Source organism: Heteronotia binoei, chromosome 1 (assembly GCF_032191835.1).
Source record: "Heteronotia binoei isolate CCM8104 ecotype False Entrance Well chromosome 1, APGP_CSIRO_Hbin_v1, whole genome shotgun sequence".
Classification (NCBI taxonomy): Eukaryota; Metazoa; Chordata; class Lepidosauria; order Squamata; family Gekkonidae; genus Heteronotia; species Heteronotia binoei.
The window spans coordinates 242012306-242030095 of NC_083223.1; the positions used below are offsets into that span (position 1 = coordinate 242012306).

The following is a 17790-nucleotide window of genomic DNA, read 5'->3' on the forward strand; positions in this document are numbered from 1 at the left end:
AAGAAAAGAAGGAAATGGATACAAAATCTTGTTCTTGGAATCAAAAACACACTACTTATGTTCTGGCCCTCCCTGCAGACAGTCTCTTATCTGTACTACAAAGAGACTCATTTGTTAACTCTTGGTTTGAATTTGTAGATTCTAAACTTCAGACCTTGGGATTTAATGCTTTTTTGTTGACTTTGTCTTATTCCAAAGCTCGATCCCTGATGAAAAAAAGACTGTTTCAGTGGGACTTAAACAGCACTTTTCCCATGCTTGTCGCGTGTGCTCTCCTGCCTTCTTTGGTTTTACATATTTCAAGTCCTATTGTCCCTATATAGATTTTCTGACCATACCAGCTTACAGAAGAGCGTTCTTTTTAGCCAGGTTTAATGTGCTTCCTAGTGCTGTTCTTAGTGGGCACTACATGAGAAAGCCCTATTTTGAGAGATTATGTGGTTGTGGATCCGGCTCTGTTGAAACTGTAGAACATGTCTTTTTTGTTTGCCAAAGGTATAACTACTTAAGAAAACAGTTTATTGACCCATTAATTTTTGATATTGATCTGCCTGTGGCAAATAAGCTCCAGCTTTTGCTTGGTGGATTTGATCTAACCATCACGGTTTCAGTTGTAAGTTTTCTTCTGGGAGTGTTTAGATTTAAGAGACAAGAGGGGGATTTTAAGAAAATGAGAAATGATGTTTTAAGTTGTGCACTTTGCTGATTTTAAATGCTTATCTTGTAAAAATTGTAAAATCTATATTATTGATGAATTTTGTATCTCATTGCCATTTGCTTATGACCAAATGGTCTGTGAGCAATAAATATATGTGTGTGTGACTGCTTATGTTCAGTGTTGCCTCCCCTGACTGGTGGCTAGATCTCAGGCAAAAAAAGGCCTTTCCCAATACTTGCGCCCAGAAACCATTTTAAAGAGGAGATGCCAGGGGTTGAAACAGGAGCTTGTGCTTATTACTGTCATGGACTCTCCCTTGTATACTTACATGGACTGACTTCATTTGCTTAATTTCCAAAGTCCACCACTGACAGTGCATTATCAGTGTTATTTTGTTGTTGTTTCAAATCAGGGAAAGCTTTCTGGGACTTGCATCAGTACAAATGATAATATGAAAAACTACCAGGATGTTTACTAATTGTATTCACCGAGATAGCCTTGGATAGCAATATACATAACAGTCTCCATGTGGGTAAACAGCGAAGACGACCACAGAAGGACCAGCACAAATACAAAACAGGCCCAGCGCTAGGGTTTCTAGCACCCCAGGCTAAATGCCATGCCCCTGCCCCTTCAGATTCTTAGTGATATCATCAGGCCATGTGCACTTCCCACGACCGCTCAGCTTGTCCCTCTCCTGCTTTAAAGGGAGGTGGGAAGAGGCCACATCCTTCTTTCTTGTGAAGAAAGAAGGAGACGGCCTCGTTTCTGGGTCCCTCTGAAGCAGGAGAGGGCCAGGCAAGGTGAGGGCATGGGCCACATGTTCTTTCTTTGAGAACACACAGCTCGGCACGCCCCCACCCCTTGCCAGTCCCTTTCCGGCTTCAGAGGAACCCGAAAATGAGGCCACTTCCCTCTTTCTTCACAAGAAAGAAGGATGTGGCCTCTTCCTGGCTTCCTTTGAAGTGGGAGAGGGGTGGGCAAGTGGCAGGGGTGTGCCAAGCCATGTGTTCTCAAAGAAAGAATGTGAGGCCCCCACCCGCCCCTTGCCTGGCCCTCCCCCGCTTCAAAGGAAGCTGAGAAGAGGCCACCTCCTTCTTTCTTGCCTCTTCCTGGCGCCCTCTGAAGCTGGAGAAGGCCAGGCAAGGGATGGCATAAGCAGGGATGACATGAGCAGAGATGGGGAGGGGTGCCAGCCGCCGCCCCCACAGCGAAGTGGTGCCCCAGGTAGCCGCCAACTTCACCGACTCCCATGCGCTAGCCCTGCCTACTAAAGACAATTGCTATTCTTCTTTCATAAAGCGTAAGTTCATATAAAAGTCAATCCATACACTCCAGTCCAAATTATTTTTCAATACTATCCATTCCAACGCTGTGATACTCATCCAATAATTGGTGCCAAATTCTTCAGTAATTGGTGCCAAAAATGCAATCTTGTACTGGACCGCGTAATCCACGTCCAATGTAGCTTCTCTCGCTGATTAGCTCATTTCAAGTACTTTCCTCATGGAGGGGCAAAAAAATTCTCCACATGCATCAAGTTCCAGTCCACTTAAATAGGTTCAAACAGCATGCCAAGCACAGATCATCTTCTATAGAGATAAACACCATAGAACTTGGAGAAGAATAGAGACTTTGCACAAGCACTTTATTGGATGAGTATCACATTGTTGGAACGGATTGTATTGAAAAATCGTTTGGACTGGAGTGCATGAACTGAGATTGGTTTTATATGAACTTATGTTGTATGAAAGAAGAATAGCAATTGTCCTTAGTAATTAGACCATGGTCTTATTTTTGTATTTGTGCAGTCCCCATGTGGGGCCTGAAGATCTCCTGGAATTCCAACTCCAGACTATACAGATCAGTTCCCTTTCCTTTGGAGGGTAGACTCTGGTTTTATAACACCCCAAGGTCCCTCGCCCCCACCTCAAACTCTCCATAGCCTCTCCATAGCCTCCACCCCCCAAATTTCCCAACCCAGAGTTGGCAACCCTATGACCTAAGCCAGGGGTGTCAAATATGTGGCCCAGGGGCCAAATCAGGCCCCTGGAGGACTCCTATCATGCTCTGAGCAACTGGCTGTCATATGCTTCCTTCTGTGCTTTTTGGCAAAGCAAGCTTGCTTAATCACACAGGAGCTTCAGAGCAAAACCTCTATTTTCTCCATTGGTGCAGAAGGAGCGGAAGGATACCTTGCTTCAAAGGAAGCTCTGGCTCTTTCCTTCCTTCCCAGGGGACCAGGAGAGGGAAGAGCCTCAGCCAGTAGAAAGAAGAGAGGCTTGGCTCAGTAGCTCTGCTGTGCAACTGAGAGAGCCTGGACTGCATGAGAGAGGTACAAAGAAAGCACCTTTAAGACAAACAAGTGCTAATGTTCTAATGTTCTAAGCATGTTTTAAGTTTTGTAAAAAATCTTTCTGTTTGTCTGCGTGCTACCTGGCATTACATTTTAATGACACACATGGCCCGGCCCAGCAAGGTCTCATTTACATCAGATCCATCCCTCATAACAAATAAGTTTGACTTCTCTGACCTAAGCAGTGTTACAACCTTCTCAGTCCTTTGAAGTCAATGGGTTTGGAAAGGTATAGCTCTGCTCAGAATAGCAATGTCAGATCTTGGGAAAAAGAAACAACCAAAAGGTCCCTCTCTTGGAAATCCATTAGTTTCCTCAATACCTTTCCAGCACACACACACCCCCATGCAATACAAGGGACCTGGGGCTTCACTGGAGTTGGCCCAGGAGGTATGGCTTAGCTCGAAGTATGCCAGGTGATGCATGAAAACCCTGTTGCAGGCCACATGCTTTTAAGTGGTTCCATCCCCAGTGGGTGGATCTTGCCTTATAACCAAGTGGCAAACCAAGAAGGGTTAATGCTGAAGTTGATGGCACAATGTTGGGGAAATAAGGGCTGGCAGAATCAGCTGCCTCCAAAGCTGACTTGAGGATTTGAAGACCTTCTTGAAGAGATTAGGTGGCTTTGCCATCTAATGATAGCAACACCGTCCTGCTTAACCCTGGGAATTGCGTGCTTAGTCATTTTGAGGACAGTTTGATTGGCAGCACAGAGCAGCCATTGTTGCTTGCCAGACTGCTTGCTGATTTTGCCCAAGTGCCCATGGACATTTTGGTTAACCACTTGGATTTTTGCTAAGAAGGGGAAGACATCAGGACACTTCGTATGAAAACCATGAGGCAATTTTGCGTAAGTATGGGCAGGGGACTCCTGGCTGTGATGATGGGTTTAGCATATTTTATGACCGGGCTGTGGTCCTGGTCCTGATGCCCCCTCCAATGCCTGGCACAAATATTTCCCCCCAACTTTAAAACATTCAAATGCATCAGCCCCATAAGATAGCATTAACCCCAGATAGTCCATTATCTGCACTGTAGTTCCCAATAGTTTGGGTTTTATTACTGCTATGTTATTGTTGCTATTACTGCTGAGAGCTAATATGGCATGGCATTTAGAGTGTGGGAGATCTAAGTTAAAATCCTCATTCATGCCATAGATGCTCACTTGGCGACCTTGGGCCAGTCACGGATGCAGTGCTTAGCCTACCTTGCAAAGTTGTTGTGGGAAGAAAGGAGGAGCATAAATGAACTAAGAAAACAAATTTTGAATCACTGCTGCTTCTATCGTTCTTGTTTAATATATCTGTGTATTATATAATGTATTTGTACCATTATGGTAGAAATGTGGTGTGTGTGTATCCCCAGGCTAGAGCAGAGACTGAATAGCTCACCAAACGCCACCTGGTTAGGAAGAGCCAGGGCTTCCTGATTATAAACTATACTTAGCATTTATGGAGTATTTTTACTGTTCATAGTGTTGCGCTCACAGTCTCTTGCCATAGCCCTTATGACAAACCTGCAGAGTAGGCTCGGATTCCTGCAGATGGGAATGGTGGGGGAGAAAGCCTTGCCTTAGACTACCTGGAGAACTCATGGCAGAAAAACTTGGCCTATTATTCACTAAGCCAATATGCTACAACAGCCAACTGTGTCCACCAGAAGAGGACACAATGGGGGGGGGGGGGGGGGGGCGGGAATCAGTGCTGGTTGAACATATGAACATATGAAGCTGCCTTATACTGAATCAGACCTTTGGTCCATCAAAGTCAGTATTGTCTTCCCAGACTGGCAGCGGCTCTCCAGGGTCTCAAGCTGAGGTTTTTCACACCTATTTGCCTGGACCCTTTTTTGGAGATGCCAGGGATTGAACCTGGGACCTTCTGCTTCCCAAGCAGATGCTCTACCACTGAGTCACCGTCCCTCCCCAATGTGGTTGTGGCACAGTGGTCAGAGAAGTGGACTAGGATTTAGGAGACCCCAGTTCAGATCCGCACTCAGCCATGAAGCTCAATGGCTGATACTGGATGTGTTACAGGCTCTCAGCCTAACCTACCTCATAAGGTTGTTGTAAAGACAAAAGCAAGGAAGAGGACCACATACGTCACTCTGAGCTCCTTGGAGGAAGTGCCAGAATAACACTTTTGAATGGATAAATGGCAGGCTCCTCTGCAGTAGGCAGGCTAGAGAAAAATACTGGCCCTAGCCTTCTCAGCCAATGTTGACCATGGGCTCTGGTTTATAGAACCATAGAGTTGGAAGGGACCTCCAGAGTCATCTAGTCCAATCCCCTGCACAATGCAGGAAATTCACAAATACCTCCCCCTGAATTCACATGATCTTCATTGCTGTCAGATGGCCATCTAGTCTCTGTTTATAAACCTCCAGGGGAGGAGAGCCCATCATCTCCTGAGAAAGCCTATTCCACTGAGGAACCACTCTAACAGTCAGGAAGTTCTTCCTAATGTTCTTCTTCTTTTGATTTAATTTCAACCCATTGGTTCTGGTCCTACCTTCCGGGGCCACACCCGGAAGGTGTGCACCATCCTCTATATGCACCATCTTCTATATGACAGCCCTTCAAGTTCTTGAAGATGGTGATCATATCACCTCTCAGCCATCTCCTCTCCAGGCTAAACGTGCCCAGCTCCTTCAATCTTTCTTTGTAGGTCTTGGTCTCCAGACCCCTCACCATCTTTGTTGCCCTCCTCTGGTCCCGTTCCAGCTTGTCTATATCCTTCTTAAAATGTGGTGCCCAAAACTGAACACCATACTCCTAGGGTTGCCAAGTCCAATTCAAGAAATATCTGGGGACTTTGGGGATGGAGCCAGCAGACTTTGGGGGTGGAGCCAGGAGACATTAGGGGTGGAGCCGAGATCAAGGCTGTGACAAGCACAACTGAACTCCAAAGGGAGTTCTGGCCATCACATTGAAAGGGACCGCACACCTTTTTAAATGCCTTTCTTCCATAGGAAATCATGAAGGATAGGGGCACCTTCTTTTGGGGCTCGTAGAATTAGACCCCCTGGTCCAATTGTTTTGAAACTTGGGAGGTATTTTGAGAAGAGGTACTAGATGCTATACTGAAAATTTGGTGCATCTACCTCAAAACACAGCCCCCCTAGAGCCCCTGATATCCGCAGATCAATTCCCCATTATTCCCTAAAACTGCTGGAGATCTGGAGCTGTGGGGGGTGGGGCTTCCCCCCCCCCCTCTGCTGGCTAGCTGGCTGGGGGGCGGGGGAAACTTGTAAAACCAGGAGATCCCCCGCTGGGACCTGGGGATTGGGAAGCCTAAATACTCCAGATGAGGTCTTACCAGAGCAGAGTAAAGTGATGTCATCACTTCACGTGATCTGGACACTATACTTCTGTTAATGCAGCCCAATATTGCATTTGCCTTTTTAGCCACCACACTACACCGTTGATTCATTTTCAGCGTAAGTTCCACTAAGACCCCTAGTTCCTTTTCGTGCATACTACTGCCCAGACAAGCCTCCCCTATCCTATAACTATGCATGGGATTTTCCTACCTAAATGCAGAACTTTTACATTTATCCCTGTAAAAATTCATTTTATTGGTTTCAGCTCATTTTTCCAGCCTGAAAGGGTAAAGCCAAGCTGGCTTGGTGTCATGGAGTGTGGCCTAATATGCAAATGAGTTCCTGCTGGGCTTTTGCAAAAAAAAAAAAAGAGCCCTATTCTATAGTAGATAGTTATGTGGCCTACCAACATTTGAAAACCCCAATCAATGATTGTTAGGCTCCTCTCTCTGAGTTGAAGTCCACACATCTATTTGACTCATGAAGAGAGTAAGGATATGGTAGTAAAAAGTGCTGTCAAGACACAGCTGGCTTATGGTGACCCCCAAGAGTTTTCAAGGCAAGAGATGAACAGAGATGGCTTCTGCCATTGCCTGCCTCTGCATAGCAACCCTGGACTTCCTTGGTGGTCTTCTACCCAAGCACTAATTGGGACCAACCCTACTTAGCTTCTGAGATCTGATGAGAACGGGCCTACTCTGAACCATTCAGGTCAGAGCAACAGTGAGGGCTATTCATACCATCTTTCAAATCTTATTAGAAAATAATACCAAATTATACTTTCAGTGGGTTAAAGTCTTCTACTGTACAAACATTAATGGTAACAATGCACTGTTCTCTCACTGTTTTGTTTCTTATTAATTATCCATTATTTAGAAATTCTGCTGAATGTGATTGGGTACAGAAGCTGCCTGTGTATTGTGAATTGCCTGTGAATTGTGGTCACGATACACAACAACAACAAATTTTATTTATATCCCGCCCTCCCCGCCGGAGCAGGCTCAGGGCGGCTAACAACATAGTTCAGGGTTAAATTATACAAATGAATAAAATTACATTAAACATTATAAGCATTTAATTAAAATCTGGTTAAGTTTTAAAATTAAATTGATTGAATTTTTAAAAGTGCTAATGCTATGTTTACTTTTTCTGATTGCGGTTTCCTTCGCAATTTCCATTTTCATCAGCGAAAGCCAGTCTGAAGAGGAAGGTCTTGCAGGCCCTGCGGAACTGTTCTAGGTCCCGCAGGGCCCGCATTTCCTCTGGAAGTTGGTTCCATAGGCTCGGGGCTATAGAGGAGAAGGCCCGGTTACGGGTGCTTTGCAACTTCACCTCTCTCGGTCCGGGGATAGTCAGCAAGTTTTTCCCAGCTGACCTCAGTGCTCTCTGGGGTTCATATGGGGAGAGACGGTCCCTAAGGTAGACAGGTCCTCGACCATATAGGGCTTTACCCCCGCTATCTAACTGACAGGGCCTTCTCGTGGTGGTACAAGATTTTCCTTCTGATGGAGGTTCAGAAGGAAATTTCCTTCTAATGGAGGTTTATATAGCTCAGTCATTGCTTGGTTTAAAGTGACATCGCATTTTCCAAGGGCACTTGGGCAACTAGGTTTTATGTTATTCTCTGATGCGCTCCCTGCCCCATCATTGAGTTGTAACTTTACAGCTGCTTTATCTACTTTTTTATTGCTATAGACGCTTTATCTACTTTGCTTTATCTACTTTTTTATTGCGAATATATCATTGTTTGGTTTTGTTGCCTCATAGGAGTATGAATTAGAAAAGGTAAAATATTTTCAATAAGCAAACAAATAGAGGCGAAGTGGGGACATCAGCTGCATGCTGAAGAACTGCCAGGGTGGCATCACACAAATTGTTTCATCAGGATTTGTGCAAAATCCTATTTATCTGCCAATAGAGCAGCTGTCAGGATTAGAGTATCAAACGGAGGGATTGGGCAGCTGAATTTCAGCCTATGAGATCCACAGCCACACTCTTGATCTAATTGATGCAAGGAGACCTAATGGCTTTGTTATCACGTTGCTCACACTGGATTTATTCTTGCATTGCAGTTACCCCTAACTGTTCCTCGGGATGATCCAACCACAGACTGACTACGTCTCTCAGCCACAGACTGAATACCTCTCCACCACAGGGCCCTACAATTATGAACAGCCCCTTCCCCCTGTGGCTCGGACAAATGCTGTCACCCAGGTGCCACCGGCTAAGAAGATAACCTTCTACAAGAGTGGGGACCCTCAATTTGGAGGTGTCAAAATGGCCATCAACAAGCGCAGCTTTAAGAGTTTCAATGCCCTCATGGATGACCTCTCTCACCGGGTCCCCCTGCCTTTCGGGGTGCGGACCATCACAACGCCACGGGGGATCCATTGCATCAGCAATCTGGACCAGCTTGAGGATGGAGGATGCTACCTGTGCTCCGACAAGAAATATGTCACACCCATCAGCTTTGGTGCTCCCAGCCGGAAGGCCGTCCCTCCACGGAATAGTCGGCCAACCAGCGCACTCAGGAGGGCGGCCCAAGAGGCCAAGCGTGAGGATTATGCTGGGACTTTTGCCCAGCAGAGTCCAAGGATACCAAAGAAAATTACACTGGTTAAGAATGGGGATGTCTCCACCAGGAGGCCAATTATTCTCAACCGGAGGAATGCCCGGAGTTTCAAAACGCTCTTGGATGAAATTTCGGAGATCATGCAATTCACAGTGAAGAAGCTCTACACAGTTGATGGGAAGAGGGTGAGTCTTTGCAATTCATATAACAAAGGTCTGAGAGAGGCCAATGAACTTGGTCTCTGGATTTTCTACATTCCATATATCCTGAGGATATGACATAAATGTTTGAGTGCAGAAGGCTTTGATCTAGCAAACCTAGCACTTACTTTGCTAGAACTCTGGAGAGCCTGAGCTGCTAGATAAAAGTTAGCTATATAAAAGTCATTTTGCATCACAATACTGGAGAAAAATCTACCTAATTCACTTTATCCCATCTTTCTCCCAAGGAACTCGGGATGGTGAACATTGTCTTTCCTTCCCTTTATTCTCCCAACAAGCCTGTGAGGTAGATTGGTTTGGGTGTGCATGAACAGCGCAAGGTCATCCAGTAAGCTTTATGGTAGTAGAGAGATTGAATCCAGCTTTTCCAGACTTGCTCAGATTTTCTAACCTGTCTCTCTCACACACATACACACACTCAGAGTCACGCACACAAAAAGGCCTAATTCTAATGACACTATAGATAAATATTTGGTAAATAGTACCCTTTTGAGCCTTACACACTAATGAGGTAGCAAAATCATCCCTGGCTTATACCACATCTGACTGTAGGTGGGGAGTCAGCATAGTTGAAGGCCCCACACAACAAAATCCCCTGCATGTAGGAAACGAACAGATCAAGGAAAGAGCTCAACTAAAACTCTTCAACTTGGCAGCTAGTTTCTATATGTGGGGGATTTTAAAAAAATATATAGAAAAACATTCAAGTACATCTCTCACTCACAAATCTTCAGTGGGACAGTCCATGAATCTCAACACCCACCCATCTGCTGTCTGGGAGGCAGGAAGAACTTCTTACTGATGCAGGTGGCTCAAAGTAGGTTGATGGTGGTGAAAAGTGCCATCAAATCACAGGTGATTTATGGCGACCTCGTGGGGTTTTCAGGGTAAGAGACAGAGGTGGTTTGCCATTGGCTGCCTCCACACAGCAACCCTAGACCTCCTTGGAGATCTCCCATCCAAATACTAACCAAGGCCTACTTAGCTTCCAGGATCTGACGAGAATGGGCAAAGACCAGGTCAGGGCCAAAGAAAGTTAGCTCACTAAAAGGGCTACAAAAGGTTGCAGAAAATGCCATTGCAAAACCTATCCTTTTCAAATGTATGAGGTCAAGTAATCTAAAGTTCAACAGAAGCGACACCAGAAAGAGAGGTGGAGGTCAGGGTATGGTAAGAAAGTGTATTTATTTTACTTCATTAGGGCTGGGTCCAAACCAGCATTTTGAGCCAGTAGACAGACAAGACACAGGCAGACCAAAAAAGCGTGATGAAACGTGCGCATCTGCCTCCTGTCCCACTCCTGCCCCCAACCTGTCCGAGGACTATCCCACTCGTACCGCAAAAAGTGGTAGCTTTTGGCAGCGCAAGTGGGACGGCCTGTGGGTGGAAGTGGGACGGGAGGCAGACGCATGCGTTTGGCTGCACATTTTTTGTCTGTCCATGTCCCGTCCGTCTACCAGCTCAAAATGCTGGTCTGGACCCAGCTTAGGTGTAGTTTCAATAGGGAAGGGAGACTAAGTGGTTGTGCTAAAGGCTCAGTGGAAATAGTGCGCTTTGAGGAGGGGCTTGATGGAAATAAGAGGGGTGGCATCTTTTAGGGTTGCCAGCCTCCAGGTGAGGGCTGGAGGTCTCCCAGAATTACAACTGATCTCCAAACTACATAAATCATTTGTTATTCATTTAAAATATTTGTTCCACTTCTCCTAGGGAAAATGGCTGCTTTGGAAGGTGGACTGCTCAGCATTATATCCTATCAAGGCCGCTCCCTTCCCTAACCTCTACTGTCTCAGGCTCCACCCTCAAATCTCCAGGTATTTCCAAACCTGGAGTTGGCAACCCTACATCCCATAGGTGTTCTGTGAGGTAATTTTAGATCGGGGTGGCCAGGCTGCCGCTCAGGAGCAACATGTGGCCCTTTCACACATATTGTGTGGCTTTTGAAGCATTTGTCTCTTTAAATCATTTCTCCAAGCCAAACCAGCTGGCAGCTTGGAGAATTCATTTAAAGTTAAAGTTCCTTTCTTTTCACCTCTCTCTCTCCCTATTTGCTTTCCTCCCTCCCTCTCTCTGTCTTGCGGCTTTCAGACATCTGATATTCATGTTTTGCGGCTCTCAGATACCTAATGTTTATTCTATGTGGCTCTTACATTAAAGCAAGTTTGGCCACCTAGATCGAAAGGATCGCCAGATAGGCAGCAGGAGATTGCTAGGAGTGGTGAAGCCATACATATGAAGGGCATAGTCAGGGTTAAATCAGGATATTAGAGCAGTAAGAGGAGGGAGGGCAAGCCCATGGAAAGCTTGGAAGGTATTACTAGCTAGTAATATCCAGCGACTTATTTCACTTTTGCTTTAGCTTTCAAACCATGTTCCAGAGAATGAGAGATTCCTTAGAGGTTTATCAGAAGTTCCTCATTCAGAAAATCCCTAATGGCTGCCTAACTTCCCTGAAAAAACATGACACACACACCCCATGCACAGTGCAGCTGAAGGGCAGTGTTGGGTGCTGTTTCAGCCAGGACCGGCCACAGGGCACATGGCACCCTAAGCAAACTTGTGGCCCACCGCCCCCCCTCTGCAGTGCCTCACTGCCCCCCTCCGTCCCCCCTTCCCTTCCCCACCAGGTCTATTTCAATGCCCAGGAATGGGTGGTCAAGCACTGCACTTCTGGGCTATTTAAAAGTGATTGCCGGGTAAAACACGCCAGAGGCTCCCGGCTCCTATGCCGGCCCACCTGCGCGCTCAATGTTGGTGCCGAGTTGAGGGGGCAGGCCAGCAGCAGTGGGAAGGACCAGCAAGCCACTGAAAAAGTGGCAACCACCACTGCCTACTCCCCACTTCCTTCCCAATCCAGGAAGGAAGTGGGGAAAAGACAGTGGCGGATGCCACTTTTTCAGCAGCTTGCTGGTCTTTCCCACTGCTGCTGGCCTGCCCCCTCAACCCAGTACCAACAGTGAGCATGCAGGAGGGCTGGCATAGGAGCCAGGAGCCTCCATCATGGTTTTACCCGCCAATCAGCTGATTGGCAGGGGGGGCGCCATTAGATAGCTCGGGAGCGCGGCTCCACCACCCATTCCCGGGCATTGAAATAGACCTGGCGGGGAAGGGAGGGAGTAGGAGGCTGGAAAGCAGGCCAACTAGGCATTTGCCTAGGGGGGAGGGGGGAAGGCCAAGTTTACCTAGTGGGTGAGCTGGCCCTGGTTTCAGCATATGCAGAATGACAGTAAGGCAAAAAAGGCCTGACTGGTGTCCTGTGCAAACTGTGTACTTCAGACCAATTCCCAGAATTTTCTGCAACACCCAAAGGCTCATTGCCATACATGTGGGAGTTCCTCAGCAGATAAGTTGATGCAACAGGGTGCTGTAAGGGTGAAACTTTGAAAACCTACTGCAAGATAAAAGCCAAGACTTTTCATGGGACATATTACTTTAGAAAAATACAGCGAAGGGTAGTGATACCAGCAGAACATGCATGTCCTCTTCTCTATATTCCAGCTTCAGCAACTGATAGGGGTCACCTTCAGTGCAAAGGGGAACATTATGTATGTACGTCAATGCCATCGAATTGCAACCAACTAATGGCAACCCCAGCAAGAGGTTTTCAGAGCAAGTGAGAAGCAGAGATGGTCTGCCACAGCCTTCCTCTGCAGTGTCCCTGGGCATCCACTACATCCAAGTATTGACATTGCTTAGCTTCCAAGATCTATTTCCAAGGAGAACATTCTCTGCCTGGTTTCCATCTAATGTTGAGATAAATCCCCCTCTGACCTTTTACACACCCCTTCCAAAAAATTCCACATGCAATGCCTTGGGTGCCATTTGCACAGTGCTCAAGATGTCACAGCTTGGTGCATTCTAGCTAATGTAGCCTGCAGTATCCTAGACATTAAGTTGTCCAATGCCAGTGAAAGGAAGAGGCTAGGCAGGGGAAGAGGGAGCGATTCTCTTTTCTGTCTACCTAGTCATAATAAGTGATATGAGCAAGGAAGAATATGATGGGGTTCCTTATTCGAGCCATTCTAAGTTCAGAGTTGGGCTGGAGGGTGGACTTGATATTTGCAAAAATTGGTAGTGGTGTTTCCCCCCACAAGCCCTGTTCGAAGATGGTCTCATGGGTTTTTTTATTTTGATTCAGCAGTAGGGGGGGGGGGATGTCCCCAAACTGGCTGGGCCTGTTGGTAGGTTTGAAATGTTAAGAAAAGGTAGTAGTCACAACCCAGAAAAATATGTTTTGTAAGCTAAATTAATCGGGTCTTAAGTATAACAAGTCAAACTGGAGTTTTGTGAACACTCATGTGGTTCCCATGTAATGAGTGTCTGGGGACCTCACTACCAACTAGGAGTAATCATCTGCCATGTGGTATCAGGCACATGTGGCTCCAGCCCACCACCACAGAGGCTGTGCTAACATCAATGGAATTCATATAAACATATGAAGCTGCCTTCTACTGAGACCCTCAGTCCATCAAAGTCAGTATTGTCTACTCAGACTGGCAGCGGCTCTCCAGGGTCTCAAGCGGAGGTTTTTCACGCCTATTTGCCTGGACCCTTTTTAGTTGGAGATGCTGGGGATTGAACCTGGGACCTTCTGCTTACTGAGCCATTGTCCCTCCTGTCATGATGACTTCTGGCTGAGTCTTGCTTATTTGTATGGATTGGCTTATAGTTGACATAAATTTCTGTTTTCAGTAGCTGTTCACTATTTTTAAGAACATAAGAGAAGCCATGTTGGATCATGCCAATGGCCCATCCAGTCCAACACTCTGTGACACACAGTGGCAGAAAAAAAGGAGGTTCACAAATGGGGCTAGAAGCCCTTCCACTTTGCCCCCCCTCCAAGCACCAAGAATGCAGAGCATCACTGCCCCAAACAGTTCCAATAATATGCTGTGGCTAATAGCCACTGATGGATCTCTGCTCTATATTTTTATCCAAACCCCTCTTGAAGCTGGCTATGCTTGTAGCCGCCACCACCTCCTGTGGCAGTGAATTCCACATGTTAATCACCATTTGGGTGAAGAAGTATTTCCTTTTATCCATACTAACCCTACTGCTCAGCAATTTCATTGAATGCCCATGAGTTCTTGTATTGTAAGAAAGGGAGAAAAGGACTTCTTTCTCTACTTTCTCCATCCCATGCATAATCTTGTAAACCTCTATCATGTCACCCCGCAGTCGATGTTTCTCCAAGCTAAGGAGCCCCAAGCATTTTAATCTTTCTTCATAGGGAAAGTGTTCCAAACCTTTAATCATTCTAGTTGCCCTTCTCTGGACTTTATCCAGTGCTATAATGTCCTTTTTAAATGTGGTGACCAGAATTGTACACAGTATTCCAAATGAGACTGCACCAGTGATTTATACAGGGACATTATGATACTGGCTGATTTGTTTTCAATTTCCTTCCTAATAATTCTAAATAATAACATAATAAATAAGAAAATAATATATAATAAATAATAAAAAATATTTTTTTATTTTAAAAAAAACTCATATTGCCAAACAAAGAGGAGATTTGCACATGCACACATTTTCATTTCATGCCTCTGACAAAGTAGCTCTTGACTATGAATATTTGTTGCCAACCTAAATTTGTTAATCTTTTAAGTACTCTTTAGCTGTAGAGTTATCCTGCATAGATTGGAAACAAATAAGAACATAAGAGAAGCCATGTTGGATCAGGCCAATGGCCGATCCAGTCCAACACTCTGTGTCACAGTGGAGTCCCCTCTCCAAAACCCTCCCCAGAATCCACTCCCAGATATCCAGGAATTTCCCAACTTGGACGTTGGCAGCCTTAAAGTTCATATACATTTGTTGAAACATTCACCTCTACCCACATTTGCCCCTTATTAGGAACTCACCTGCTTTTTCTTTCACTGCCTTCCCTTTGTGCTCAAGCCCCAATAATTCGCACTCAAGCTCTCCACAAGGGTCGTTTTTCTTTCAACAGTCACAGAACCTGTCTTCTAAAATGTGCCTTCAATCTGGATAATAGAGAGGGACAGTTTAGACATCTAGGAGAATGACAGAGAATTTATATGCAGTTCACATGATAGTAGTTTCCTGGACTGTACCATTTTAGTCTAAAGATGGTGGTGGGAAAACTGCATGCTTCAGCGTTCTTTCTTTTTCTAATTCACATCCCCACACACACCCTCCATGTTCACAGAGAAACAGCAAGACAGAGAGACTAGGACAGACATTTACCCAATATGGACAACAGTTCAAATATGCATAATCTCTCATCTATAGACTGAAAGTAGAGAATCCAAGAAAAAAAATTATCACTTTATGCTGAAGATAACAACAACAACAATAAGCATACAAGCAAGTAGTTTTCTTAGGTAGTTTGAAGAAGTGAGATTCAAATCATGGACAGTTTGATGATACAAAAGGACTATCCCAATGTTCTTCCTCAGGGATTTTTTTTAATTATTTGTTTTAAGGAGAATGGAGTATTTCTTGCTGTCTCTTATTCTTTTGCCCATCTTTTGATCCCTTTGAAGGAGCCCCAGAGAAGAAAGCAATCATGTAGGCTCACCAAAAGATGTATACTGTCTAGCAGGGCTTTTTTTTTTTTTTTTTGAGCAGGAACACACAGAAACGCAGTTCTGGCTGGCTTGGTGTCAGGGGTGTGTGGCCTAATATGCAAATGAGTTCCTGCAAGGCTTTTTCTACAAAAACCCTGCACAAAACAATGGTGGCATCAGGGGGTGTGGCCTAATGTGCAAATGAGTTCCTGCTGGCTTTTTCTACAAAAAAAAGCCCTGCTGTCTATAGCATCCATATATAGTGTCAAAACAAAGTTCCAAGTCTGATTAGAGCCAAGTCTTTGTTCCAGAAAAAGGCTAGCTGGAAATTAAGGGCCTTGCTGAAAGTTTAAACAAAGGTCTAGATCTCCTATTCTAAGCACTTCTGGTCTTTTCTCCTTTACAAGCAGAAAGCAAAGCACCTGGGACTTGATCTTTGAAGAAAGAAGGAAGCAGGGATACAAAAAAACCCCTCAAGAAATGTTGTAGTTCTCCCTATCATTCTGCTTTCCCTTGAAAGTTGCCTTGACTTCCACTTCTGGAAAAAGACTGGTGGAATCTCAACTGGCCAATAAAGGAACTCTTTATGTAGCTAATCAGGCAGTGTCACTCAGTCATAATTTCATGAGGGCAAAAGGAGTTGGGAACGAGCCTGAGTAGAATTTGATCATGACACATTTAAAGGAATCTGAAAGAACATAAAAGGTAACTTGGTGAATCAGGCCAGTGGTCCATCTAGTCCAGCAACTGGCCAACCAGTTGTGCTGGAGGCCCAGCAAACAGGGCAAAGAGGCTAAGGCTGTTCTCTGGTGTTGAGTCCAGGCACTGGCATTCAGAGATGTGTTGTCTTGATTTCAAATTATGCTCCATGGAACCCTGGAGTGCCTCGGAAGCTTATCACAAATTCCTCAAACATGACAAAGATGACAGACCTCTGTCTATGACGTATCTCTGCCCAAGAGTATATTTATGTATGTATCCAGTCCCAATTTGAATGTGGGCTACAAAGGAGGCAAGAAGAGGTTAAAGGGAGTAACTCCATCAAGTCCCACTTAATTTCTCTGATAACAAATGAGCTTCTTGCATGGATGTCAGCATTTTAAAGGGGGGAAAGTTGTGTCCTTTAAAAAAACAATGTTCATTTCCATTTAAACTGCTAATAAAAGCACAGCCAATCCGGTTTCAGTTGAGAATCGAAGAATCTTTTCTCCTCTTCTCATGAAGCATCTATCTCAGGCCAAACTGCACAATGTTTTTGGTATGCAGACTTCTGAGATTAAGCAGCTGACAGCTCAGCCCTAAGCGGAATTTTATTTTAATATTTTAAATAACTTTTCCCAAGAACTCAGAATAGTTTAACAATAATTTAGGCCCCAATCCAGTTTTCTGCTAGCCTCTGTTTTAAAGGAGGTGTGAGATAATGATTGACAGTGTTGCCAACCTCCTGATAGCACCTGAAGATCTCCCACTATTTCAGGTGATCTCCAGACAACCAAGATCAGTTTCCCTGGAGAAAATGGCTACTTTGTAGTGTGGACTCTATGGCATTGTATCCTGCTGAGATCCCTTCTTCCCCAAACCCTGCCTTCCCCAGGCTGCACCCCCAGATTCTCCAGGTATTTCCCAACCCAGAGCTGGCAACCCTAATGATTGGCCTTCAGGATGGTGTGTTTCTGCCCCCATGCAGTTCCGTCAATAGAATCATAGAGTTGGAGGGGACACTCAGGCAGCAGCAGTCCTACATCTAGTCCAACCCCCTGCACAATGCAGGAACTTCACAAATGCCTTCCCCTAAGATCACAGGATCAGCATTGCTGTCAGATGGCCAACTAGCCTCTGTTTAAAAATCTCCAAGGAAGGAGAGTCCACCACTTCCTGAGGAAGCCTGTTCCACCGAGGAACTGCTCTGTCAAGAAGTTCTTCCTAATGTTGAGCTGAACAGGAAAAGGAAATGAAACAGCTAGTTAAACTGACTTCCCGCTGCAAGGTTTTCTGTCATTTGGCTTAGAACAAAGTTGGAGTCCAGTAGCACCTTTAAGATGAACATTTTATTCACAATGTAAGCTTTCATGTGCTAAAAGCACACTTCATCAGACAACAGTATGGGATAAGATTGAAGTAGCAGTCCTACA

General features: G+C 45.2%; 1 protein-coding gene across 1 annotated transcript in view; it reads left to right on the top strand.

Annotated features, from left to right (window-relative positions):
* Positions 1 to 3796: 3796 nt before the first annotated feature.
* RP1L1 (RP1 like 1) overlaps positions 3797 to 17790 on the top strand; it is a 36246-nt gene continuing 22252 nt past the window's right edge. Inside the window, exons 1-2 of the mRNA XM_060248168.1 lie at positions 3797 to 3864; positions 8408 to 9092. Of these exons, the coding sequence (XP_060104151.1) occupies positions 8430 to 9092 (663 nt within the window). The 5' untranslated portion in view covers positions 3797 to 3864; positions 8408 to 8429. The remainder of the gene's footprint in view (positions 3865 to 8407; positions 9093 to 17790) is intronic.